This window comes from Aquarana catesbeiana, linkage group LG06, assembly GCF_042186555.1.
Source record: "Aquarana catesbeiana isolate 2022-GZ linkage group LG06, ASM4218655v1, whole genome shotgun sequence".
NCBI lineage: Eukaryota > Metazoa > Chordata > Amphibia > Anura > Ranidae > Aquarana > Aquarana catesbeiana.
Genome location: NC_133329.1, coordinates 342197663 through 342223884, shown reverse-complemented (window position 1 = coordinate 342223884; position 26222 = coordinate 342197663). Strand labels below are relative to the sequence as shown.

Sequence of the window (26222 nt, the reverse complement as noted above, 5' to 3'; positions counted from 1 at the left end):
GAATCGCAGTAATTCCTTATTTAGGCGATTTGCTATTTTTTGCCCCCCTCGAGAGGAATTGCAGATCAATTTAGGCAGAGCATGCAGCCATCTGGAGTCTCTCGGATGGATTCTAAATCTCCAAAAATCTTCCCTAGACCCATCTCAGGAGATTTGGTTTCTAGGGTATGTAATAAATTCTGTAGATCAAAAGATCTTTCTTCCTTCAGAGAAGAAGGAAAAAATTCAGGATACAGTGTCTTTTCTGCAGACCAATCAGCATCTGACGGTAAGACGGGTCATGTCAGCTCTGGGTGTTCTGACTTCGTCAATGCCGGCTGTTCAGTGGGCAAGGATACACTTCAGATGGCTGCAGGCCTTTCTTCTGAGATCTTGGGATCACAATTTGGAATCCCTAGAATCAGAGGTAAAAAATCCAACTCAGGTGAAGAGGTCACTATGGTGGTGGAAGAGGCAGGATATCCTATCGGAGGGGTTAGTCTGGGCTTTTCCAATCGAGAAAAGACGGACAACCGATGCCAGTTCCTGGGGTTGGGGGGCCCACCTAGGAAAGGGTTTCACTCAGGGAAACTGGTCCAGGAAAGAGGCAATAAAATCCTCAAACTGGAGAGAGCTCAAGGCGATCTACTTGGCTCTGAAGTCATTTGCTCAGGATCTTCAAGCTCAGCATGTTCAAATACTAACAGACAATGCCATGGCCGTGGCTTATATAAACAGGCAGGGAGGTACAAGAAGCAAATTGCTGCAGGTACTAGCCATGAACATTCTTCAGTGGGCAGAAGGACACTTGCTGTCTCTATCAGCAGTCCACCTAAAGGGGTCTCTGAACAGGGTGGCAAATTTCCTGAGCAGGAACCTCATTCAGGAAGCAGAATGGTCTCTGAACTCAGAAGTTTTCGATATGATTGCCGAAAAATCGGGGCTGCCAGAGGTGGACCTGTTCGCCTCAAGGGAGAATGCCCTGGTTCCTCAATTTTTTACCCCCAAACAATCAGGACGGGTCACTAGGGACAGATGCTTTGGCGTATCCATGGAAATTCCATCTTTGCTACACTTTCCCCCCATTCCAGTTAATTCCCTTAATATTAAGGAAAATTCAGAAGGAAATGGTACCAGTCATCCTACTCGCGTCCTTTTGGCCAAGAAGGGCCTGGTTTTCAACCGTTCTGAGAATGGCGGTCAAGCCTTATTGGCATCTGCCCCTCAGGCACGATTTACTATTACAAGGTCCCGTAAATCATCCAGAGGTAGCCACTTTGGCGCTCACAGCCTGGTATCTGAAGAGCAGCTCCTAAAAAGCAAGGGCTTTTCCAACCGGTTGATTTCCAAACTATTATCAAGTAGGAAAAAGGTGACTATGGACATTTATTCCAAGGTCTGGAAGGTTTATAATACATGGTGTAATTCATCTGCCCAGGACCAAGGGAGTTTTGTTACCATTCTAGAATTTTTACAAGTTGGAGCTGACAAGGGGCTAGCAGTTAGTACCTTGAAGGTACAGGTTGCTGCGCTAGCAGTGTTCTTAGAAAAATCTGTGGCCTCAAATCCGTTCGTAACCAGATTCTTTAGATCTCATACGAGATCCAGACCAGCACCGCTTAAGTTTTTTCCTAAATGGGATCTGTCGATGGTCCTTCAGTCTCTAACAAAGAGTCCCTTTGAGCCTTTGGAAGAAGCGCCACAGATATCTCACTTTTAAGTCTGTGTTTCTGATTGCCATTGTCTCTGCAGGCAGGATCAGTGAGCTTAATGTTTATCAATTAAGGAACCCTATTTGTCTATTTTTCCAGATAGGATTATACTTAGCACAGACCAGAAATTCTTACCAAAGGTAGCTTCAGTACAAAATCGTGTTCAGGACATTATACTTCCAACCTTCTGCCCTAACCCAGCAGGGGAGAAGGAGACTTGTTTCCACATGTTGGATGTCAGGAGGACTTTGTTATGTTACTTGGAAAGAACAAAGCTCTTTAGATGTTCAGATTCACTGTTTGTGCTATTTTCGGGCAACAGGAAAGGTTGCCAGGCTTCTAAGGTTTCTTTAGCAAGGTGGCTGAAACTATCCATTTCAGAGGCTTATTCGCATGCAGATGTGTCTCCACCAGCAGGAATTTGTGCACACTCAACAAGAGCACTAGCAGCCACTTGAGCAGAGAGAACTGGTGCCACCCCTAAACAAATTTGCAAGGCGGCAACATGGTCAACTTTTCACACATTTGTGAAACATTACAGGCTGGACCTCGCATCTGCTAATGACCAGGCGTTTGGCAGAAAGGTCCTGCAAGCTGTTGTCCCGCCCTAAGGGGGTAAGTCTCTGTTATCCTCTCAGGTGCTGTCCTGAAAGACACCTTGGGAAAAACCAAGTTAGACTTACCGGTAACTTGTTTTCCAGAAGTCTTTCAGGACAGCAACATCCCGCCCTATTTGTATTTAATATACTATGCTGTGACTAATGTATGTGTTTGTGTTCCAGCCGGGGCCGGAGGTTTCTCTACTACAGCTGAGGTATGGTAGGGAGGTGCCTCCCTTTAAAGTTCTGGAGGAAGAAGGTGTTTCCTATGGTCTGGTGGGAGGAGTCACTATCTCTCAGGTGCTGTCCTGAAAGACTTCTGGAAAACAAGTTACCGGTAAGTCTAACTTGGTTTTTCTCTGTTGCAGGAGTGTCAGACATTTGGGTACTAAGCCCCTTCAGGGCTTCCTCTGCATCTCCTATTTTTTCCTAAGCCAATGTTTGCCCCCTTTCATACAGGTCTGTCTGTATGAAACCAGCTAGTCCCTGGTTTGATCCTTCGGCCTCTTTAGGCAGCTGTCATAGTTTCTGCTTGCCATATCTATGGGGCTTAACTCTTTGGAGAACCTGAATCCCCAGGGGTACCATCTGGCTTCATCCCATCCAGAACAGATGGCTCTTGCCATAGGCAGTTTTTTTGGCTCGGACTCGGAAACCATTTAGGTGTTTCCATACCTTTACCATAGTGATGGAGCGGAAGCCCTTCTTGTAACAAAGGAGGTAGTTCTATTCCAATGCTGAGTGATGTCAGGAGTCCTGCTTACTCTCACGGTTTCCCTTAGGGACTATGAAGTGGGAACCGGTACCCTTTGCATCGAGGATTTTACCCACCTAGGTGCCCCTCAGATCCTAAGTAGCAAGCGGTGATCATTGCTGGAGAGCCGTGTGCCTCAATGGATTTTCACAGGCAGAACACCCTAGTTCTCCTCATATTGCAGGTGTCCTCTGCCAGGCACATATTAATGACTATGTGAGACCTGTCCACCTGGTGATAGGTCTTTCTTCTGTGGTTAATTTGCTGCTTGTTCAGGAAGACCCTCCAGATGCGTATCTTTGCTTTCCCCATAATCCGGCTAATGCTTAGTCTGAAACTGCACCTGTCCCTTGATCCATGGCTGTTTATGATTCTCTGGATGATTAAAAGACCCCAGCGATACCTATGTGCCAGAGAGGATGTATTAGCTTCATCATCAGTTCTAACTTTGGTTCCTAGTCTAAAGTGAAGGTCTAACTTCAAGTACAAGAAAAGCCTAACTATATTAAATCTTAAAAATTGTTCCCTCCCCATCCTCCTATCTAACCTGTATAAAAAGGATCTGTGTACTTGCCTACTTTTAATCGGCTCAGGTCCGGTCATGTGATCATTCAGCTCCGGCTCCTCTGTGTCGAGGAGCACCAACAGCTGGGCCATGGGAGCCTATGGGTGACCTCACGGCACCTGGAATTCAGAGCTGTTGTCAAGCATTTCCTTACAAAATGCTGCAGAATCATACGACTAGAGCAGATTAAAAATAGGTAAGTATACAGGTCCTTTTTTATACAGGTTGGGTACAAAGAGTGGGGAGGAAACATTTTGTCACATTTTTCTTTGTTACGTTTAACCTAGTGAGATTATCTGGCCAAACAACCTCTTTAGTCACAAAATTCCATCTTCTTGATCATAAAATGATAGGTGTTCTTATGTAGACCTGGCTGGTTGGCCTTTCTGTCATGAATCTGTTTGTCCTAAGTTCCTTCTGGGGGTTGTCCTAAATTTTCTGTTGACCAGATAGGGTTGTGGGCCCTTTCCTCACTTCACAAGATGTAGTTAAAGAGGAACAGCAGTCTGCTCACATAATTTGTAATAAAAATATCTTTGCCATTCTGAAACTTCCCTTAAACCACTTTGCATATTTTATATATACTGTGATTCTGTACTTGCCAAATATACTGGAGAAATCTCCCACCACTACGTCTGGCTGCATCCATTTTAACTCTGGGCAGCTGAAGCTGCTGCCTGTTCGCTTCCTGGATTTACACAGACACACACCTCCCAGCTCTGCAGCTCTCATTGGCCCTCTTATGATCCATCCCCTCTCCCTTCCTGGCGAACTCTGACTAGAGTTAGAGCTGTGCATGATGTCACAAGCCTAGGCTACTGACCAGACAAAAAACAGGAAGTGGTCTGTATAAGGTATTTACAAGGGCAGAAGATTTATAGATGGAAAGATGAAAAAATTACTGAAGATCCTCTTTAAGATTTTAGTAGTATTTTTGAGAGGTTTTGGTTTATAACCTTTTCGCTGGTTTATGTTCAGGTTGATTCTATGTGCGAGGCCTTTGGCTGTGTTGGTGGCTCCTATCTGATGGGTGCTCAGTCCAGTTCTGAGTAGGGCTTTGGTCTTCCAGGCAGCTTCGCGGCTGCAGGCAGTCCTGTTTCTTCAGTTGATGAGAAAGTAAACAGGATTTTTTTTACTTACAGTAAAATCCTTTAATTGTAGTCCATTGAGTGACACAGGTCACACTCCTTTGTGTCTGTTCCTGGTTTTAGTACATTTTGCTAAAAACCTGAGGCATGCTAGGTAGAAGAGATTCTGGGGTTGGCTTAAATTTTTGTTTTTCAATGACTAATCCACCTGTAGGCAGCAGCATAACCCGACTATATCTGAACTCCTGTTTTCTTAAACTCCAAGAAAAGCAACTACAAAAATCCAAATATATTAGAATACTTCAAAAAGTTTTTTTTATATACTGTTAAAATAAATGTATGATATATTTTTTTGTGAGAAATAGTAATTTGATTTACTAAAACTGGAGAGTGCAAATTCTGGTACAGCTGGTGCATGGTAGCCAATCGCTTCTGACTTCAGACTGGCCATTTAAGCTTTGACAAAAAAAAATACCTGGAAGCTGATTGGTTGCTTTACAGAGCTGCACCAAATTTTGTACTCTCCAGTTTTAGTAAATGACCCCTTAAAGGGTAACAACGTTTGTGGGGGAAAAAAATATTGGCAAATAAAAATAATGTACAGTGGATATAAAAAGTCTACACACCCCTGTTAAAATGTCAGGTTTCTGTGATGCAAAAAAATGAGACAAAGGTGTATATCATTTCAGAACTTTTTCCACCTTTTTAATGTGACCTATAAACTGTACAACTCAGTTGAACAACAAACTTTTAGGTGGAGGGAAGTAAAAATAAAAAAAAAAAATAATATGGTTGCATAAGTGTGCACACCCTTAAACTAATACTTTTGTTGAAGCACCCTTTGATTTTTATACAGCACTTTGGATATGAGTCTATCAGCATGGCACATCTTGACTTGGCAATATTTGCCTACTCTTCTTTGCAAAAACACTCCAAATCTTTTAGATTGTGAAGGCATCTCCTGCAGCCCTCTTCAGATCACCCCAGGTTCGGGTTCAGGTCTGGACTCTGGCTGGGCCATTTCAAAACTTTAATCTTCTTCTGGTGAAGCCGTTCCTTTGTTGATTTGAATGTATGCTTTGGGTCGTTGTCATGCTGAACGATGACGTTCCTCTTTTTGTTCAGCTTTCTAGCAGGAGCCTGAAGGTTTTGTGCCAATATTGACTAGTATTTGGAACTGTTCATAATTCCCTCTACCTTGACTAAGGCCCCTATTCCAGCTGAAGAAAAACAGCCCCAATGCATGATGCTGCCACCACAATGCTTCACAGTGGGTATGGCGTTCTTTTGGTGATGTGCAGTGTTTTTGAGCCAAAAATATCTTTTGGAAGTATGGCCAAAAATTTGAACCTTGGATTCTTCAGACCATAACACATTTTCCCACATGTTTTTGGGAGACTTCGGGTGTGTTTTTGCTAAATTTAGCCGGGCTTGGATGCTTTTCTTTGTGAGAAAAGGCTTCCGTCTTGCCACTCTACCCCATAACCCAGATATATGAAGAATACAGGAAATTGTTGTCACATGTACCACATAGCCAGTACTTGCCAGATATTCCTGCAGCTCCTTTAATGTTGCTGTAGGCCTCTTGGCAGCCTCCCTGACCAGTTTCCTTCTCGTCTTTTAATCAATTTTGGAGGGACGTCCAGTTCTTGGTAATGTCACTGTTGTGCCATATTTTCGCCACTTGATAACTATTTTTACTCTGTTCCATGGTATATCTAATGCCTTGGAAAATCTTTTGTAACCTTCTCCTGACTGATACCTTTTAACAATGAGATCCTTCTGATGCTTTGGAAGCTCTCTGTGGACCATGGCTTTTGCTGTAGGATGCAACTAAGAAATTGTCAGGAAAGACCTACTAGGACAGCTGAACTTTATTTGGTGTTAATCAGAGGCACTTTAAATTATGGCAGGTGTGTACTGACTCCTATTTAACATGAGTTTGAACGTGATTGCTTAATTATGAACACAGCTACATCCCCAGTTTTATAAGAGGGTGTGTACACTTATGCAACCACATTAGTTTTGTTTTTTTTATTTTTGCTTACCAACCCCAAGTTTGTTTTTCAATTGAGTTGTACAGTTTTTAGGGGTGTGTAGACTTTTATATCCACTGTATATAGTGAATACAATTGTGACACAAGTAATATTGTAATTGAATGTTATTAAAAAGGACATTTCCTTATCACTCTGCAGCTCTGACATTTTCTGTAAAACGCAATACAACTTCATTAGAGCCCTGTACGTAAAACAGCTGATTGATAATTATAGAACCACTCCCATACAGATTACACATGGTCAACGAGAAACAAACTGCTGTTTCTTCAGAATAACAAAAGGTAGGAATCTGCAACAAAGTTTGTTAAAATCCCTGCAATGTACATAGTTTACAGAGATGAGAACATTTTTTTTTTACTCAACTGAGTTACTCTTTACTGTTAGTAATTAGCAATGCAATGTATGCTTCTCCCATTAAGTTGTCTATCCCAAAATCCTAATGATTATGTAACATCGCATGAAATTTTTTTTTTTTTCCATGTGAAGGTGAGGTCTGGGACAAAGAATTTGACCCTGTTATGGTGATTCTGCGCACAGTTTACCGTAGAGATGTCCAGTCTGCCATGGACCGATACACAGCTTTGTGAGTACTGGTTATATTGCAACCTGCTAAATATCTGTATAGCATGCATTTCTGTTCCTCTGCTGACATTTCTACTCTACTGAACACTATATGTGATGGAAGAGAAAGTTCCAGCATGCTGATTACTTTGAATGCTTAACTCATGTAGTGGGCTAGCAGCACCTGGGGCATGCATAATGCCCTTCTGTGTTATATTTGGAGTTTATAATGCTTGTTAAGATGAAATATTGTCTTGTGTTAAACTACATTTCAAGAAACCTTTATTCTTTGTTCAAACTTTTGCTAGTGGTGTGCAAATGTGGGGGTGTGGGTAAGGCTGGACAGCAGATTTGCCCCTTTTCACCTAGCTGTAAGGGCAAGAAATAGTTATGAAAGCATGCAAGTCTTGTACCAGTTTAAAATGCCACAAGCATACTTTAGTGTGCCTCATGTGCTATTGCAGCTTGACAAGACAGGGCCTGATTTTAGGGCAGAGGTTTTAAAAAGTATTCGTCTTCGCTGTAGCCGATATCCCTTTCCTAGTGGTGGCGTGCTTCCGTTATTGAATTTTAAACATTTTTTCGAGAAACACGGGATTATGGTACTGTAGAGCAGTGTTTCTCAACTCCAGTCCTCAAGGCATCCCAACAGGTCATGTTTTCAGGATTTCCCTCAGATGAAACGGCTGTGGTAATTACTAAGGCAGTGAAACTGATCAAATCACCTGTGCAAAATAATGGTAAGCCTGAAAACATGACCTGTTGGGGCTCCTTGAGGACTGGAGTTGAGAAACACTACTGTAGAGGACCATTCTCTTTGTTAGACCATGGCTTATAGGTACTATGTCCAAAATGCCACATAAGGAAACATACAGGGATGTCAGATACAAAGACGTGTAAGAAGGTTTTCATGCTTTTACATTAATAAAACGGTCTGTCCTGAACTGGGTTGTCTGTTTTAGATTGCCGGTCCTTTAGGGCATTTTCTGTTAAATCTGTGAAAGTAAAAATTCAAAGCTCAACTTTGTTGCCATTTGCTCTATAAATAGACAAGTAAAATGCTTGCTTTTCACATGGTAATTATTTTTTCCCGAATATCAGAAAAGGGCATTAGTTGGAGGCATTAAATGTATTCCAGCAATTTAGCTGACATTCCGGGCTTCATTTCCATTCGTCTTGTAGAGTTTTTGGAATGAGCCGTCAGAATGAATGATGCATTGCCTTCCAGCGTGAGCAAATATTGCTTAACCTTTATTCCAGAGCAATTTATTTGCTAATTGGATGCTGCAGTTCCCTGAAGTCCTGCTGAAAACAGGCTTAAAGTAACCTTGTCCTTTCCTCAAGGAAGGATCTTTCCATGTGGATGTGCAAACCCTTCCAAATAACAGCAGCAGAGAAAATACTGAGTCTCAGTAAACTGTTAAATGTAAACTGCTCAATGAAGTCTGGTGACACATCGCCAGAGTCTATAATGCTTTCTGTAAAATCCAACCAAAAGTTTCTTTATTGCAAGTGGTCCTTACATTTGGTGTAGTTATCCTTCTCTCAATATAAGGAGCTTATCTGGTTTATTCAATAAGATAAACCAATATGCAAAGTAAAGAAGCTTATAACAGTCACCGTACATCTTTCAATAATTCCCCTTCAGTAAATAGAACCGGGCTAATTTCTTACTGTAGTTTAGCACGCTCTGCGCGTAAATATTGTCTTGCTTTAATTAAAAACTTTCATCTGCTAAACAGTGTGAAGTAGAGATTGTTAGGATAAGGTCTAAATTATGTAAAAGTTGTGCAACCAAATATCATCCACTATTGTTCAGTCACTCACAGCCACTTTGCAATGACTGATTGAGGTTTGCTTGTTGTGGAGATTAGTCACAGACCATTGAAGCAACACACATCTAGCTGTCATTACAGAAGTTGGGGTGCAGTCCAGCAACAGCTGGCTGTGGATTTGGATTTTTAAAATAACTGTCTTCTGTTCCCCTTCCGTTCCCCTGAACTCTGGGGCCCCAGCCTCAGCATAAAGCAGTCCTTGTTGCAGTAGAGGACAGATCATCATAGAAGAAGGCGGATGTGACAGGAGACTAGCAGTCGTGGTTGCTAGGACCGCCAGCTTCCCAGCAACAGATGACCGGCTTTGCAGCTGCGCACAGCAGGAGGAAACTTCGTCTGTGCACAGCTGCTCCATCAGCTCCGCCTTCCAGCCCCGCCCCCAGACAGCTCTCGCTCCTTGCATCTAGACTACTGCTGCCACCGGGTAAGGTACGAGGCCACTCCTGCCCAGTAGCCTGCAAATACCATCTCTGCCACAGCAGATTTCTGGCTCTGGAGGAATACACAGTGCCCAGCACCTGAGCGACTTTAGTGTGTGTCCTACTGTCACCGTGCCCCTCCTGTCACAATGCTCAGATACTCCTTACACAATGCCGGGTGTGGTGGGAGGATGGTTTTGTTTGGGGGTTAGCAGAACTACTAAAAATCACTTAGGAGTTGCACATGTTTAGACCTTAAAACTTTAATTGGATAAATTGCTGTAGTTCAGAGACGTTTTTATGATAAATGCTGCATGTTTTTTTTTTTTTTTTAAGTATACTAACTTCTATTATGTAGAACCGCGTACTTTTACGCAAACTGCTGTTTTTAAGAGTTTAAAGTCGGAATCCAGCCAAACTTTTCTATTTTAGGGTAAAGTGGGGAATGATTAGATGCTCTGTCACATTTGTATTGCTTTTTGTATCCCTACTGGGGAGATCATGTCCTAATATGTCCCCATGACCAAACCAAAATGTTACACTTTTCTCTGGAAGAGCAGAAAAGAAGAAATCGTACAATGGGGCAATCTTGCTGTAGTGGGTACAACAATAAAAACCTGACAAATTCTAATCCTTTGAAACAAACATTTCAAATATTCAGCTGTGCTCTAATTGAAAAGCTACAGCTTTCACCAATATCAATATATCTTATGTTATGCGACCAACACTGTTTTGTTTCCATAGACCTTAGACAGGATAAAGTCTATATGCACGAGGTATGTACCTCCGAAAGTTGATCCCCTCTGCTCCTCCATTGACCTCAACAGGGTGGATAAGATGTGGGGGAAGATGGGGTCCACTCCCTTTTACTGGCTCCACATATCTGCATTCTGGAGCCAAAGCCTGAGGACCCTCCATAGTCGCTGGGACACCTCGTTATTGAGAAAGGAAAAATAAATTATAGTGACAATTATTTTCACATAATACGAGCATAAAATATGCTGATGTCTGTGAAGGCCAGTAATCTTTTCCACTCTATCCAAAATGCCCCCCAAGAAAACTAACTGGAGTTTACTGGTTGTAAACCCTCTTGTATACCTAGTGAAGTGAATAGCTTCAGGTGATGTACAGAGATGAAACAAATCTCCCTACATAAGTTTTACTTGTTTATCTGCAGTTATCTGTTCAAAAGTGCTGATTTGTGATAAAATCCTTCTTCATCTGTGGGGAGCAGAGAGGAGGGGGCAGAGAGCTGCAGTTAGTTTCAGAGCTGATTGGAGGAAAGGGACACACCCTCTCTCTGCACAGTAACAAAGGAACATGCATAACTGTGTTCTGAATAGAACAGCTCTTTGCTGAGCTCCCTCCCCATCATACATTTATCTCATGTGTTGGGAAAACTCAGAAACGACACATGCTGATAACGGAGTAATGAAGCACTGTATAGAAACAACACTTGGAGCTTTTGGCGAGAGACAAGTAAACACTACAGATATATTTGCTTTGTTCAGATTTCATGACTGAGGTTTACAACCTTAAGGCTGCACTGTGGCAGAAAAGACCAATGGTTTAGCTGCTTTGGAGCTGCTTTTTCACAGTTGCACACAGTTCATCAGTGATGGTCCAAGCATAGTGCACTCCTTATTCAGCATGATCCCATGGATCCTGAAAATCCTATTTAAATGAGATTTTCTGGATGCATAACTGGAATGTTTGGGAAGGTAGGTGTATTTTGTAAGTTACACTTGCATTCCTTGTGTCCTTCACTACAAAACACTGCTGCAAAATCTCCTCTCACTGCTTTTTTTTTGCTGTTTAAAGTAGAACTATAGGCAAATATTATTATATTATATATTATTATATTATATATATGTTTTTTTTTTCATTTTGGATAGAGCAAGGCCAGGGTTATAACCGCTCAGGTTTTTTTTTCTGCCATGTGTGTCCTGTTGTGGAGACTTCACTTCCTGTCCCATAGTCAAACAGGAAGTGAGAAGAAATCCCTGCAAATTAATTATTCCATGGGGACACCAGGTCACCAGAACTAATGTCTCAATTAGAAGATTTTCTCTCTTAATCTTCTGGGAACAATCCAAGATTTTTTTTTTTTTAATTTTTACTTTTAATAATAATAGTAAACAGGACAAATAGAGAGGGTGAATCTTCTTTTTAAATTTTGCCTTTAGTTATACTTTAAGGCGTTGTAAGCTCGGAATTTCCATTTGGTAAACCAGGACACTTACTTTTTAGGCTGTAACAAACATAACAGTAACCTCATAAAAATTATATGAACATCTTGTCTGACTATAGGAAAAGGAATAAATTACAGGAAATTGGAAAGATCACACAACATACTTGAAATATAATAAAATGTCTTTCCTTTTGGTGTATACAATACATGGCATGAAATATATGTAAGCAATTGCATTTATTTGTATGTTTAGTTTGAAACAGATAGGAAGATGCCCAGGAAACCCGTGGCCACCTTACAAGAAGAGAACCCCACTGCATCCTAGCTACAAAGGTCTTATGAGGCTCCTGCACTGCAAAACTTTACACATTGTGCTCTTTACTCTGCTGTATAAGGTACGTCCGGAGTGTCTTCATCAACTTCAGCCTTGTGTACTCAAGAAAAACACCGCTAGTAAAGGTGTAAAACCTCATAGCTTCCCCCTCCAAATCACTTGTATTCTGACAGCAGGGGCTTCCCCCATCGGAATACACAGATCAGATCTGCAGCTATTGGCTGCAGTGGCTGATCTAATGCTGATTTTCCAGCAGGATAATTCAACAGAAGACAGTTGTTAGACTAGCTTCTGCTAAACATAGAGGGATGCACACACATCAAGTTTCATCCTGTTGAGTCAGAATAATCATGATACCTGTATACCCAGCTTAAAATCGCTATTCTCAAACTAGGTGGTGTGCTAATATTGTAGTGACAAAGAAGAAAGTGTCTTTTGCCAAATATTCCCTGCTAGGGAAGACTGGTGCTCATGGTATGTGTGTTGGATCTTATTTTGTCTTGTGCTTGCTGGATATGTGTGCACTTTGCAACTTCTTATTAATCTGTACCTTTCATTAAAGCCATACCTGTTTATCCTGCCATATAAAGGTGCTTCTTCAGGCACTTCTGTTATTGGGTAATAACTCTTCCAGTTGCACTCCTGTGTTGCCACCCTGTCAAATGCACCCCTGGTGAAAGGGTACAGACATGAGAAGGGCATGTCTCACTATCACTAAGTAAGCCAGTGAGAGCAAATGAAGTGAAGCTGATGGTGGAACTAGTACATGTAGGCAGGAAGTGACAGAAAAATACTGGACAGATCATTAGCTCTGTGATGTATAAATGTATGAAAAACCAAAGCATGGCAGTTGGTTGATATGCAGTGCTTTAGCAAACAGATATCTTCCAGTTCGCATTCAGATCTTCTTGGATGATTTGACAATCTGAACTGCCTTTTATTTTGCTAGCCGCTAGTATGTCATTGCTGCTGACAATATTACAGAAGGCAATTTGATATGAATTTTCCTTCAGATATACCATTGATCTGCTTTTTCTGTTTTTGCTATTAAAGTGGTTCTAAAGGCAGAAGGTTTTTTTCCTAAAGGAGTTGTAAAGGCAGAAGATTATTTTATATTGATGCATTCTATGCATTAAAAAGAAAAGCCTTCTGTGTGCAGCAGCCCCCCCAGCCCCCCTAATACTTACCTGAGCCCATCTCTGGCCAGTGATGTTCACGAGTCCCTCGGCTGTCCAGAACTCTCCCTCCTGATTGGCTGAAACACAGCAGCGGCGCCATTGGCTCCCGCCGCTGTCAATCAAAGTCAGTTAGCCCATCAGGGGAGAGAGGGGGCGGGTCCAAACAGCATCTCCGTGTCTGAATGGACACACGGGGCTGCAGCACGGCTCGGGTGTCCCCATAGCAAGCTGCTTGCTGTGGGGGAACTCAACAGGAGGGAGGGGCCAGGAGCAGTGACGAGGGACATGAGAAGAGGAGGATCCAGGCTGCACTGTGCAAATCCACTGCATAGAGCAGGTATAGAGATGTTGGTTTAAAAAACAAAAAAAAAAAGACTTTACAATCACTTTAATGCATTCTATGCATTAAGATAAGAAACCTTAGCAGCCCCCCCTAATACTTGAGCCCCATTTCAATCCAGGAGAGACTCGGCTGTCCAGGGTCTCCCTCCTGATTGTCTGAGACACAGTGGGCGCCATTGGCTCTGGCTGCTGTCAAGCAAACTCAATGAGCCAATGAGGCGAAAGAGAGGACGGGGCCGCGGCTCCCTGTCTGAATGGATACGCAGAGCACTGGCTCTGCTTGGGTGCCCTCATAGCAAACTGCTTGCTGTGGGGGCAATCGACAGGAGGGAAGGGCCAGGAGCATCAGCGAAGGACCCGAGAAAAGGAGGATTGGGGAATGCTCTGTGCACAACCATTACACAGAGCAGGGTAAGTATAACCTATTTTTGTTGTTTTTAAACCAACAAAAACAGACTTTAGTATCACTTTATTGTTTAACACTTAAAGGGGTTGTAAACCCGATTTTTTTCACCTTAATGCATTTTATGCATTAAGGTGAAAAAACATCTGATGGTTACAGGCCCCCCCGGTTTACTTACCTGAGCCCTCGAAAGTCCTGCGTTGAGAATGCGCTGGCTTCTCGGCCCGGTCTTCTCGGCTCATCATTGGATAGATTGATAGCAGCGCAGCCATTGTCTCGAGCTGCTGTCAATCAAATCCAAATGACGCGGCTCCCGGGGGGCGGGACCAAGACATACACTCTGTATCTATGGATGCAGAGTGTATGAGACGCGAGCGTGCTCGCAAGGTAACCCCTTCGGAGAGAGCTTCCCGAGGGGGTTATCTATTGCGGGGAGGAGCCGAGACATCCGCCGTGGGACGAACTGCACAGTGGATGTAAGTATAACATGTTTGTTATTTTAAAAAAGAAAAACCAAACCTATACAACCACTTTAATTTGCAATTAAAATTAGGAATATTTTTAGTGTTGAGAGTGATGTTTAGCATTATTTAAAGTTCACCCAAAACTAACACTAAATCTACTCGCATTCCAAAACTAATCTATCTAACCCTGTAAAGAAGCAAATGCTATATATAGCTTTTCTGAAGCCGATCCGGTCCAGTCTCCAGCGGCAGATGCTGTGCACAGGAGAGAACCGTCAATGACTGGGAAGTGACGTCGCCCATAGAATAAGGCCTCGTACACACAGAGCGTTAGCAAAAACGAGCTGCAAAGCCACTGCCAACGCCGGGAAAAAGTGGCTGTACAAACGTTCTTTTAGTAGCTTGTGCATTGGCGTTAATGCACGTTTAGCCGCACTAGTTTTTAGCTGCGTTTCTCTGCCTCTATTCAAATCAGTGGATCCCTATTAAGGATGGCCTCGGGCGTGTTCGCACACTCCACATGCAGAGCCCGCCAGAAAGTTGGCACGGAGCTGCGCTAATCACAGGCAGAGACATTTCCTGATCTCTGCAGCCGCACATCAGGAAAATGTCTCCTTGCCTGTGATTAGCGCAGCGCCGTGCCGACTTCCTGGCGGGCTCTGCCTGTGGAGTGTGCGAACACGCCCGAGCCCATCCTTAAATCCCTATGAGCGCCTATTGATTTGAGTAGAAGTCTCACCAGAAGTCAGATCATGATGATCCAACTTCTGATGCTGTTTGTGCGCTGAGGATATTGAAGGGGAACCCTCGCCAAAATTAAAAAAAAAAAAATGGGCGTGGGGATCCTCTCAAAGAGTCTAGTATGGATTTTAAGGAAAACCCCAAAATCTACACCAAACCCTTATCCGAACATGCAACCTGACAGGTCAGAAGCCCCTCCTGGACCCCACGCCAGTTTTTTTTCCTCCATTTTGGCGAGGTTTCCCCTTCAATATCTAAAGCGCACAAGCTGCACCGCAAGTTGAATCATCATGATCCGACTTGTGGTGTTACTTCTATTCAAATCAGTGGGCTATCATGAGGAACCATTGATTTTGACATGTCAAGCCTCGTCAAGTGTTTTTTTTTTTTTTTTTTAACGCCTCGTATCCTTGCTTTCTTTTACAGCTTGAAAACGCCTATGCCACTTACAGCTCCTAAAAGCCTGTGTGTGCTTGGAGAGGCATTTTTAAAGTGGAAGTCCATGCAAAAACTAAAACCCCCGCATCTATAGACAGCAGGTATCTAACGCTAACCTCTCTATCCCTGTAAAGAAAAAATTAGTATACCTTTTTGGAAGCTGGTCTGACCCGCTTTGACCGGATGCCACGCTGAGCAGTCAGCCGCGGCTTCACTGTAGAGGCGGGTGCAGAGGAGATGGACAACAATGGAACCTCATAGTAACTCTATGGGTGACGTCACTTCCTATTCATTTTACAGCCGTTGTCGGCCGTGTCCTCTGCAGAGCTTCCGCCGCTGGAGATCAGGTCGCAGCAGATCAGATCCGCTTCCAAAAAGGTTTGTATACTCATGTTATCTTTACAGGGATAGAGAGGATAGTGTTAGATCCCTGGTGTCTATAGATGCAGGGATTTTGGTTTTTGCATGGATTTCAACTTTAAGCTGCAAAAAAAAAAAAAAAAAAGTCTGATGCTGCTAAAAGCAGCTGTAAAAACGCCCTATGTGCATGAGGCCCTACTATGAAGCTTCTGTTGTCTGCTGCACATGCCTACACACAGAAGCCACCGCTGACAGCTTAGCATGTGACTGGACCAGATTGGCTGCAGAATAGGTATGTATAATGATTTCTTCTTTACAAGGCTAAATATTTTTGTTTTAGACTGTGGCTGCAGGTAGGTTTAGGTTTTAGGTGAAATTTTACTTTATGGTCAGGGCTCAGAAGGGTTTGGCAGGTTAGACCTCCTATGAGGAACATTTGAGAATACCTGCTCTAAAATATGCAAGATCCAGTTACAGTGGATCCAGTGATCCAGTTCAGTGCACTCTGACAGACTAGCACATAATCTTACACAAAATATGCTTATTATCTCTGCTCTACAAAATTAAAGTATTGTAAAAAAAATGGTTAATTGCTATCGTTCGGCACAAAAGTATGTGGACATGATGTAAGTGTAATAGAATATATAATGTAAATGTACTGTTTCCCTATTAGACATTTGTGGCTGGCAAGAAGCTTTTTATGAGCTCCACACCTACTAACATCTGCCAGCTATGTAAGTCATCAGAGAATCTCACATGACATTTTTTCACACAAATATTGATGTCAAGGGCAAAGCTCTAAATTTTGTGTCAATGATATGTGGGCATCTGAGTAGCTTATGTTCACATTGCAAAATGCATTTACACTTTAGTAAATTAAAGTCAGCACAGCGAGCCAAACTATATATTTTTTTTCTAGCAAGTGTTTGGATATTTGCAGAATACCCTTAGCTTCACCTTATTCACTACACTAAGGGAACATTCACTTTACAAAGAATGTGTGCATCAGTCAGCTCTAGTTTTTAAAGGATAATCCCACCTTTATGAAATATTTAGAAATGCACATATTTTTGCAGAAAAAAAAAAAAATGTGCATTTAATATTTTTTCCCCCAGGAGCCTGCACCCACAATCAATGGATTGTGGGTGCAATGTCAGGCTCTTGCAGATTCGTCCATCAGCTTTCTTGCCTGTACCTCTGAACGGGTTTTCTATTAGAAAGCTGAAGGGAGTGTAAATGAACTACGAGAGCGTTCATCAGCGACCTCGTAATCCATTGAGCTGTCTGCTGCAGTGGCTGACAGGACTTGTAGTCTCTTTATTCACAGATTCCTGTGAATGAAAGACGGGCCCTTGCTGATTTTAAAATGTGATAGCAGCTGCGGGGAAAGGATTCCTCACCCATTGAAACTGGTGACGGAGTGAGCGGAGGACAGGCTGGAACATGTTACACCCTAAATACAGGTGTAACATGTTCCGAAGGTGAACTTGGCCTGTAATGCCACAGCCTCTGCTCACTAAAAATATAACCATTGGGGGTTTACTGACAGGTGATGAGAACCATCAAGTTTATAGACACAGAGCTTTGTACTCTTGTTTAGGCACCCTTAAAGTGTTTTACTAAACCCACAACATTAAAATCTGTTTGTATATGCAGTAAAGCATGTTTGTTATACTCGCTGTGCAACCTAAGGGGTTAATTCTCCGCTTTGTGTAAAAAAAAAAAAAAAGGCTTTTTTGATCCTGTCTTCTCTGATCCTCCCCTCCTTCCACTGTCCCTTAATAATTTCCTGATAACAGTCTATAGAGTCGGGCTGCACATGCACAGTTTGGTGTGTATTGCTAGTGAAGTGTTTTTTTTAATGGGGTGCATGTGATTAGCACAGGGCCAATCAGCACTGTCCAGACAGAGGGGTCTTGCAGTCTCATAGCACAGTCAGAAAACTCCTCCGACAAGCTTTAAATATAAACTGGCTGGACACTGATAGAAGTCGCAAGACTGCTATATACTGCTGATGAGAAAAGGTATTTAGCAGTTTATATTTACTAAAACTATTGCATTTCCATGTTCTGTGTACTGTGGGAGACCAGATATAGTGAATGCAGGGTCCTGGGTTTAGTAACACTTTAATAGGAACTCTGAGAAAACAGTTTGGACATCAGAGTGCAGACTTAGCACAACTGTGAGAAAGGATCTTTAAACTCTACAGAAAATAAATCCCTCAGCTGAATATTTTTCTTTTCTTACAAAAAGAGCGAAACAGACAGCTATCAGATACTTCACTGAAAAAATGTATGAAGGAGACAATGTACTTTTGTTATTATGGAACTATACTACTTTACAATTATAATATCAGTGTAAATCTAGTGCATAGTACAATTATATAAATTTTGCAGTAGGCTACTTTGTTTTAAATCCTCAGTGTGTATTTTTGTAGTTTTTCTTTGGTGGACAATATTTATAGACCATGTACAAAATATATCTCATAAATGTATTGACAAAATAACTGTACAGCTATTGTTTAGCTGGAGGTGATGTCTTATTTTGAACTTGTGCAGCGAATGCCACCTCTGGGTCATGGGGCAGATGTAATCATGTGCAGTCAGAGGTAAAACCAGCTGGGTTAGCTGGGTCATTGCAACTTTTGCTGCAGCTGGAAAACTATATAACCACCAACATCCTGTCCATTGTGTGAAGAATAGGCCATAAATAGTACATTTTATTCTGCTATTTATTTTTAGATTTTGATGGATCATCAGAATATGTCAGAACATGTCCTCTGCATGGTTCTCTATTTGATAGAGCTGGGGCTAGAGAACTCTCAGGAAGAGCCTGCTGACCAGGTAATTCATTTTTGTTTTATTGATTTTAATTTGTTTTCTAATGTCTTTTGCTGTATAATACCACATGTTTTTTGTATGTTTCAGTATTTTCTTTTTTTTTGCCCCAGGCCTTTGATTTCTGTTCCCTTTTTCCTTTCATCTTTTTGGCCTGGTTCACACTGATGTGATTTCAGATGCAACTTGGGTTGCAATGAATTGCATGACAATGAAAATAACATTGTATCCAGTGGTCCCTGTTCACATCAATGCAGTGAAGCTGCAATGCCACTTTGGGGATGGTCCTCTGCTACTTTGGTGATATGCAGTGAAATTTTTTTGCCCTTAGACTTCAATGGAAATGCATCAAAATCGCACCAACATGCATTTTTGTGTGTGATTTGTGCTGGTTGTTGGAAGCCAGCACCCACCGATGACCCCCTCCCCCACCCCTGGCAAAGCACCTTGTTCCCATGTTGATGAGGACAAGGGCCTCTTACCCACAAACCTGGCCCAGTGGTTGTGGGGGTCTGGTGGGTATCTGAATCTGGAAGCCCCCTTTGACAAGGGGGTCCCCAGATCCCCCCCCCATTTGAATGAATGTGAGGTACATGGTACCCCTACTCCTTCACCAAATAAAAACACAAGACAGGTTTTTGACATGTCCTAAAAAAAAAAAAAAAAAAAAAAACACCGGCCTGAAGGAAAAAAATTCAGTCGAACCTAAACGCTTCTGTCGCTTAACACTCACCAAATGAGAGTGCCACTTTCTCCTCACCACTACGTAAACAGAGGGGTGGGGGTCACCCGGTGACATCACCTGAAACTCCACCTTATGTCCTCATAGGGAGTGGTGTCATCCACTGGTGACTTCACCAAGTGACTTCACCACGTATGATGACACATGCTGGCCCTCAGAGACCCTGCCCTATGACATCATAGGGGCAATCTACACTCATCGTCGTTAGGACACTGGCTGGTGCTGGCTCCTTAACAACCAATGACTTGTCCCTGCTGACTGACAGCAGTAGCAAAGCATGCATTAAAAAAAGTATCAAAAACGCACCATAAGTCACACTGTAGCTACACTACAAAGCAACATTGAAAATCAGATCAAAATCGCACTGCACTAGTGCCTGATATCTTCCTTATGTCTTTAGGCAGATAGTAAAGGAGGGACTGCACGCTATGTTGTTTTAGAGGGGAGTCAAATATGTGACTCTTGTCCTGATCCTGTGATTTACTGATGTATATGTTCTTTGTCTAGAGCTTGGCTCACAAGCAAGCTAACCCTTTATGTTCTAACTATTATACCCCTAATTACCTGGAAGGTATCTAAAGTAGAGTTTCTTTTATGACACATGATCTGCAATATAGCTTGTAGGAGTACATGCACAACATGTAATATTTAAATTGTTAAAGATAAAGGGGCTGAGTCACAATAAAGGAGTTGTAAAGGCAGAAGATTTTTTATCTTAATGCTTTCTATGCATTAAGATAAACCTTCTGTGTGTAGTAGCCTCCCCAGCACCCCCTAATTACTTACCTGAGCCCCATCTCTCTCCAGCGATGTCCACGAGTATGTTAGCCATCCGGGGCTCTCTTCCTGATTGGCTGAGACACAGCAGCGGCGCCATTGGCTCCCGGGGTTGTCAATCAAAGTCAGTTAGCCAATCGGGGAGAGAGTGGGTGGGGCCGGGTGGGGGCTCCGTGTCTGAATGGACACACTGAGCTGTAACTTGGCTCTGGTGCTCCCATAGGAAGCTGCTGGGTATGGGGAACTCGTCAGGAGGGAGGGGCCAGGAGCAGCAAAGAGGGACCCGAGAAGAGGAGGATCCAGGCTGCTCTGTGCAAAACCTCTGCACAGAGGAGGTAAGTATAACGTGTTTTTTAAAATGTTGTTTTTTTTTTGTTTTTAAAACGAGCCTTTACAATCACTTTAAAGCTTAAAGTGGTTGTTAAGCCACTCCAATGACATCCCTACAATCCCCTCTGCTATATTAAATAATATCCCCAGTGTATGTGTTTTTTTTTTTAAAATGCCGCTGTGTACCTAATTTCATTGCGTCGATCGGCACTCACGTGACAGGCCACCCCTCTCTATCTGACAGCTACAGCGGGTGGGGCTGAGAAACCCCCACTGATATCAGCCAGGAGGAGGGGAGAGGTGGCTGGTCACATGAGCGCAGAGCAGCGCTATGAACTGAGTTACACAGCGGCTTTTAAAAAAAAAAAAAAACACATACACTGGTGACATTATTTAATATAGCAGAGGGGATTATAGGAATATCATTGCATTATGATAGCAGCAGGAGGGGAGAAGATCGGCACTGTCACGAGCTGACAGGCGGGGGGGGGGGGGACTGAAGAGAGCTGCAGCTGACGGAGACATGTAAGCTGACCACTGTGTCAGGGCTCAGCAGCCATGATAAACCGTGGTCAGTTTACAGGGGGTATTTTTTTTTTTAGGGTAACAAATGCTTTAACTTGGAAATTTCTGTTTTGTTTTGGAATTAGAAGGAAGAGTTAAAATTCCTGCCATTAAGTTTGCTTTCCATCTGTGGCCCCATTGGGGAGATTTTCCTTTGCTTCCTGTTCCTTGTCTCTGGGACAGAATGGCCCAGACAGCCATAAAAACATTCTCAGATGTTCTATCCCCTTTACATGCAAACACTCACATGCGCTTACTACAATTGTATGTTTCTAGCCTATTTTCATTACTTCTTGTCCTTACCAGAAAGGAGAGAGTCTCCAAATTGCGTAGCGGTGAGATGGCAACCAATTCAAACCACCCTTACCCCTTCCACACTTTGTCCAAACTTAAACAAAACAAAAAAAAACATTTTTGACTGGACTGGGGTTGGTCTTTAACACACCTCACTGCTCCTCCTATAAATTTTTTTTTTGCTGTGGTTATATTCTAGCAATGGAGAGAAGAGTCGGCGAAGGAGCCTAGATCGGTGAGCATACCTTGCTGAGAAAAGAGGGGCATGAGCAGCTATCAGATGATGTTGTCACTTTCCTGAATGGGCATCAATATACAGTGTTTTAACATTTTCCCAAGCTGAATGCGCTTAGTATGCGGTGTTTAGAAACTACGGGATCTTCGAGATCTGTGATTGTGAGACACATATTCGAGGGGCATTCAAGTCAAACCAGGACTTTTGCGATTATATAATAAAAGAACAAATTCCAAGTGGAAACTGCATTTTTTTCCCGACCTATACCCCTGCTACGTTTGCACACTTATCCCAGTGTTTAACCAATGCCTAGAAAGCTTCCGCATAGAAAGATTCAGCAGTACGCCTGAACCACCCTAGGACAGCCTGCTTCACTTCGTCATCAGTACTGATATGCCGACCTCTGAGGAACTCTTTTAGGGGTCTGAACAGGTGGAAACTACTTGGAACAAGGTCCGGGCTGTAAGGGGGATGTGGCAATAACTTTCAGCCAAGTTACTGTAATGTGCATGTAGTACGGTGAACAGTTTGAGCTTGTGCGTTGTCTTGGATAAAGAGGGACGCCCTTAGTGATAAAACCAGGCCATTGTTTCCCTAGACGTGTATGCACATCACCCAGGACACAATAGAAGTATTCACTGTTGATAGTGGCACCACAGGGTAGAAAATCCACATGAATAATACTTGCCATCACTTTACTTGCAGACACAATTGTTTGAAATTTTACTGGCGGTGGTGAGTCTGCATGCTACCACTGCTTTGCTCATTTTGAATCCGGAGAAAAATTATGTGCCCACGTTTCCTACCCAGCCTGCGCTAATTTTTCGAAAAAAAGGCAAATGTTCATAAATGATTGTGTTCACCGTTCCCACAGAAAGAATCTTCTCTTGTGTGTCTTTTCTGTGGCTGAGCGTCTCATCACTGTACTGTGATTGAGGTTTTCTGTAGATATCTGCGGGTTTTATGCCTTCGCTCACAAGAGACTTCATCATCACGCGCTGTTCCATGCATGCACTAACACTGTTGTCTGCCATCTTGATTGACAGTCTCTGGTCTGGCCCACGACATGTACGCCGCCTATCAGTAATAGAACACACTTGTCACTTACTACTGCGTGTAGTACTGCCACGCTAGCATCCCTTTTTATACCTGGAAATTCAAAAGACCCGGTTTGACTTGAACGCCTCTCGTATTTTTTGAATCCAGCACTGGTGATATTACTTCTAGCTACTTTGCAGTGTGGTACCTCTGTCCACTGGCTGTATGACTTTATCTTATCTTATTGAAATAAAATGTAATGAACCAAAGATGTATGATTTATATATTTTTTTTTTTCCCCCCACAATTGTGTGTTCTCAGGATACTGCCGGGCCAGATCAGTGCCATGACAGCTGGTTTCCAGGCAGCAATTTACTGTGCAATATGCGCCATGTTATAAATTATGTACGGGTGAGAGTACCAGACACTGCTCCGGAGGTGCGGAGAGACCCTCCAGCAAGTACTAGCTCAGATGGACACTCCTCCTCCTCTCAAGTACGTGTTTTTTTTTCTGATTTCGTTGTCTGGATCTGGTGTAGTACACGGTGCTAAGTTATATGTTCATAACCTTTTTGTTAAATATTATATTATTATTGTTTCTCCTGCCTGGTTGGTTCAGTGCCACCATAGCTAAAGAAAAAATACATATTTTTGTATCTATATGAAATTTGTTTAAAAGGGTAGGAAGAGTGAGAGATTGCGGTGTTTTTATGTGTTTACATAGAAGAGAATATCCTGTTAAAATTATACCTAAAGCCCAAACTTTTTTGGATAGAATAGGGAGTGGGTAGATCATATGGCAGAATTTTCTTGCCATCTGTCCTACTGGGGATAGTTCCCTTCACTAACTGTCCTACACACATAACAGCAACTGAGAGGGTAGTCCCTGCTGTTGTCACTGAAAGAAGTGTCCCTATTGGAGGGCTTCCACCTTGTAGTCCTGTTAAGGTGACAACTCAGTTTTTTTTTTTTTCCCTCCCCTTCTCCTCTAGCCACAGCTGTCATGAAAATAAAATGGAGTGGACCTCCCTATTGGGAACAAAGACCGCAATATAAGCCTGATGGGGCTACTTTAACCCCCCCCCCCCCAAAAAAAAAGAAAAAGTTTGGCTTCAGAAACCCTTTAAATGTGCATGTTACCTGGAGATCCTTACCAGCCAGCCATGAGCATGCACATCCACAAGAATGCTGAGAATGTTTTCTTTTTTAATATGACATTTCATGGAGATTGTCCTATCTCATGACAAATTATAAACTGCCAGTTTTTACTTTCTGCTATAAAATATATCCAATAAAGAAATTTAAATGTCTTCATAAATTTAGGCCAATGTGTGTTCTGCTACATATTTTTGGTAAAAAAAAAATTCCAGTAAGCGTATATTGATTGGTTTGCGCAACAGTTATAGAGTTTGCAAACTATGGTGTATACAGTATACTTTTATTTTTATACTAGTAATGGCGGCGATCAGCGAGTTTTAGCGGGACTACAATATTGCGGTGGACATTCTGCCACTTTTGACACTTTTTTGTGGGAATCAGTGACACTAATACAGTGATCAGTGGTAAAAATATGCACCATCACTGTACTAATGACACTGTCTGGGAAGGGGTTAAACATCTAGGGCGATCAAAGGGTTAAATGTGTACTATGTGTGGGGGTGCTTTTATTAAGGGATGCGATGGATTTTATCCCGTGCTTTGCGGTGTCAGGACGGAGCTCTGCCTTGCCTTCTCCTTGACGATCAGCGGGTGCCAACAGCATAATGCAGCGCATCGGTGGTGCGTGCCCCCTACTTGGAAGTGCAGAAGCAAGTATATCTACATAATTCTGCAAAGAACGGTTGCCCTGAAGCAGTAAATCTGCTATAGGGCGGTTGTTAAGTGGATAGCATGTTACGTTGCACTGTGCTTCAGCTAGGGGCTTTAGGATGTCATTAAAAGTAAATGGCAGCACATTGCACCAACATGCTTTAGTGGACCCCAACAGTGTAAATGGGCACCAAGATTTTTTGGGTGCAATTAATTTTGGATCTCACTATGGTATGGATATGCCTCAAAATAGCATTTGATCACATGAAATAAACTTCTTTATTATCCATTTGTCAGAACACCAGAAGACCATCCTCATTCCAGAGAGAGGTAGACGTGTGTGATAAATACATGTGCTGCTGTGGATTTGAAGTGCATCTTGAAAAGCTTTATGATGCTGCATGGTGTATTCCTCTAACTTCTCTGAATAGAGGTTTTCTCTCAGAAGTGTTTGGTAGTATTGATGGTGTTTAGTGCTACTAACTCAATATGATGAATAATGCCTTCTCCTGGTTTATGAATATTGATGTAATCTGCACTAAAGTCATTATTTTTTCCCCAGAACATAAAAATCTTTCACTGCATATGCATTAGAATAAGCAGTTTCTGGAATCTTAGGACATGCTTTATTTTATTAGAGCTTCATGGTCAGACTTTATAGACATCCGGCAGTCTTAAATATTTTAGTAGCATAAGCAAATGGAGTCAGTGTAACTTAAAGCGATATTAAACCCAAAATCAAACGTATTAAATTGCAACTTACCAATTCTTAGATGTGATGGCTGCATTGTCTTTTTAGGTTTCTTTCCTTTGTTTTCAGCTGGTAATCCTGCCAGTAAATCTATTGTTTTTCAACAGAACAAGCTGTTCTGCAGATGTAGCAGTTTGGGAGTTGAGACAAACCATTTACCACTGACAGGTGTGCTTACAGTGGTCAGCTCTTATTTATGTAAAACCTTTATCCTAACAGGAAAAAAACTGTTGCATTAACTTCTTATAAAGTGTTAGCTGGAGTTCAGCTTCAATTTGTTAGTGTAACTAAATCTACCAATACATTTAACACTACCCTTTCCCCAGGCTGCCCAAAGGTGTCTCTGTTGCTCCTTCATCTAGAGTGGGGGCACTCCAGAGTGGAGGTGTGTTAGTGGCCAGATCACCATGTAAAAACAAAGAGAAAAGGCCTAAAGAAAATACAAATTCAGCCACCACATCTAATGAGATTACAGTTTTGGTTTTGAGTTTCATATCACAATGACACTGGTATTACTCTGGTACAACCATGCAGCACACTTTACTATTTCTTTAAAGGAAACCCATCATAAGTGTAGCATTCAGGATGCCATTGCCTATTCTCCCTTTCCAAAAACGTCAGTTGCTTGCCCCTGCTTTCTGGCCGGCCTTAACCCCCTTGCATTCTTGTCAGTGACAAACTGCACTAAATAGCTGGCAGCTCAAGCAAGTTTTAAAGAGGTTGTAAAGGACCTTTTTTTATTTTTAGTTTAAAAATAAATAATGTTATTTTTACCTGGTATTGCACAGAGTGGCCCCAAACCTCCCCTTCCGGGGTCCCCCATT

The 26222-nt window shown here is 42.3% G+C and overlaps 1 protein-coding gene across 4 annotated transcripts in view; it reads left to right on the top strand.

Moving 5' to 3' along the window:
- Positions 1 to 26222, top strand: part of UBR3 (ubiquitin protein ligase E3 component n-recognin 3) — a 327861-nt gene that overhangs the window by 155949 nt on the left and 145690 nt on the right. For 2 of the 4 annotated variants that reach the window (XM_073633941.1, XM_073633940.1), the window contains exons 19-23: positions 7242 to 7338; positions 12015 to 12156; positions 18763 to 18864; positions 21765 to 21800; positions 23160 to 23333. In XM_073633941.1, the coding sequence (XP_073490042.1) occupies positions 7242 to 7338; positions 12015 to 12156; positions 18763 to 18864; positions 21765 to 21800; positions 23160 to 23333 (551 nt within the window). The remainder of the gene's footprint in view (positions 1 to 7241; positions 7339 to 12014; positions 12157 to 18762; positions 18865 to 21764; positions 21801 to 23159; positions 23334 to 26222) is intronic. The other 2 variants (XM_073633943.1, XM_073633942.1) reach the window with 1 other exon arrangement.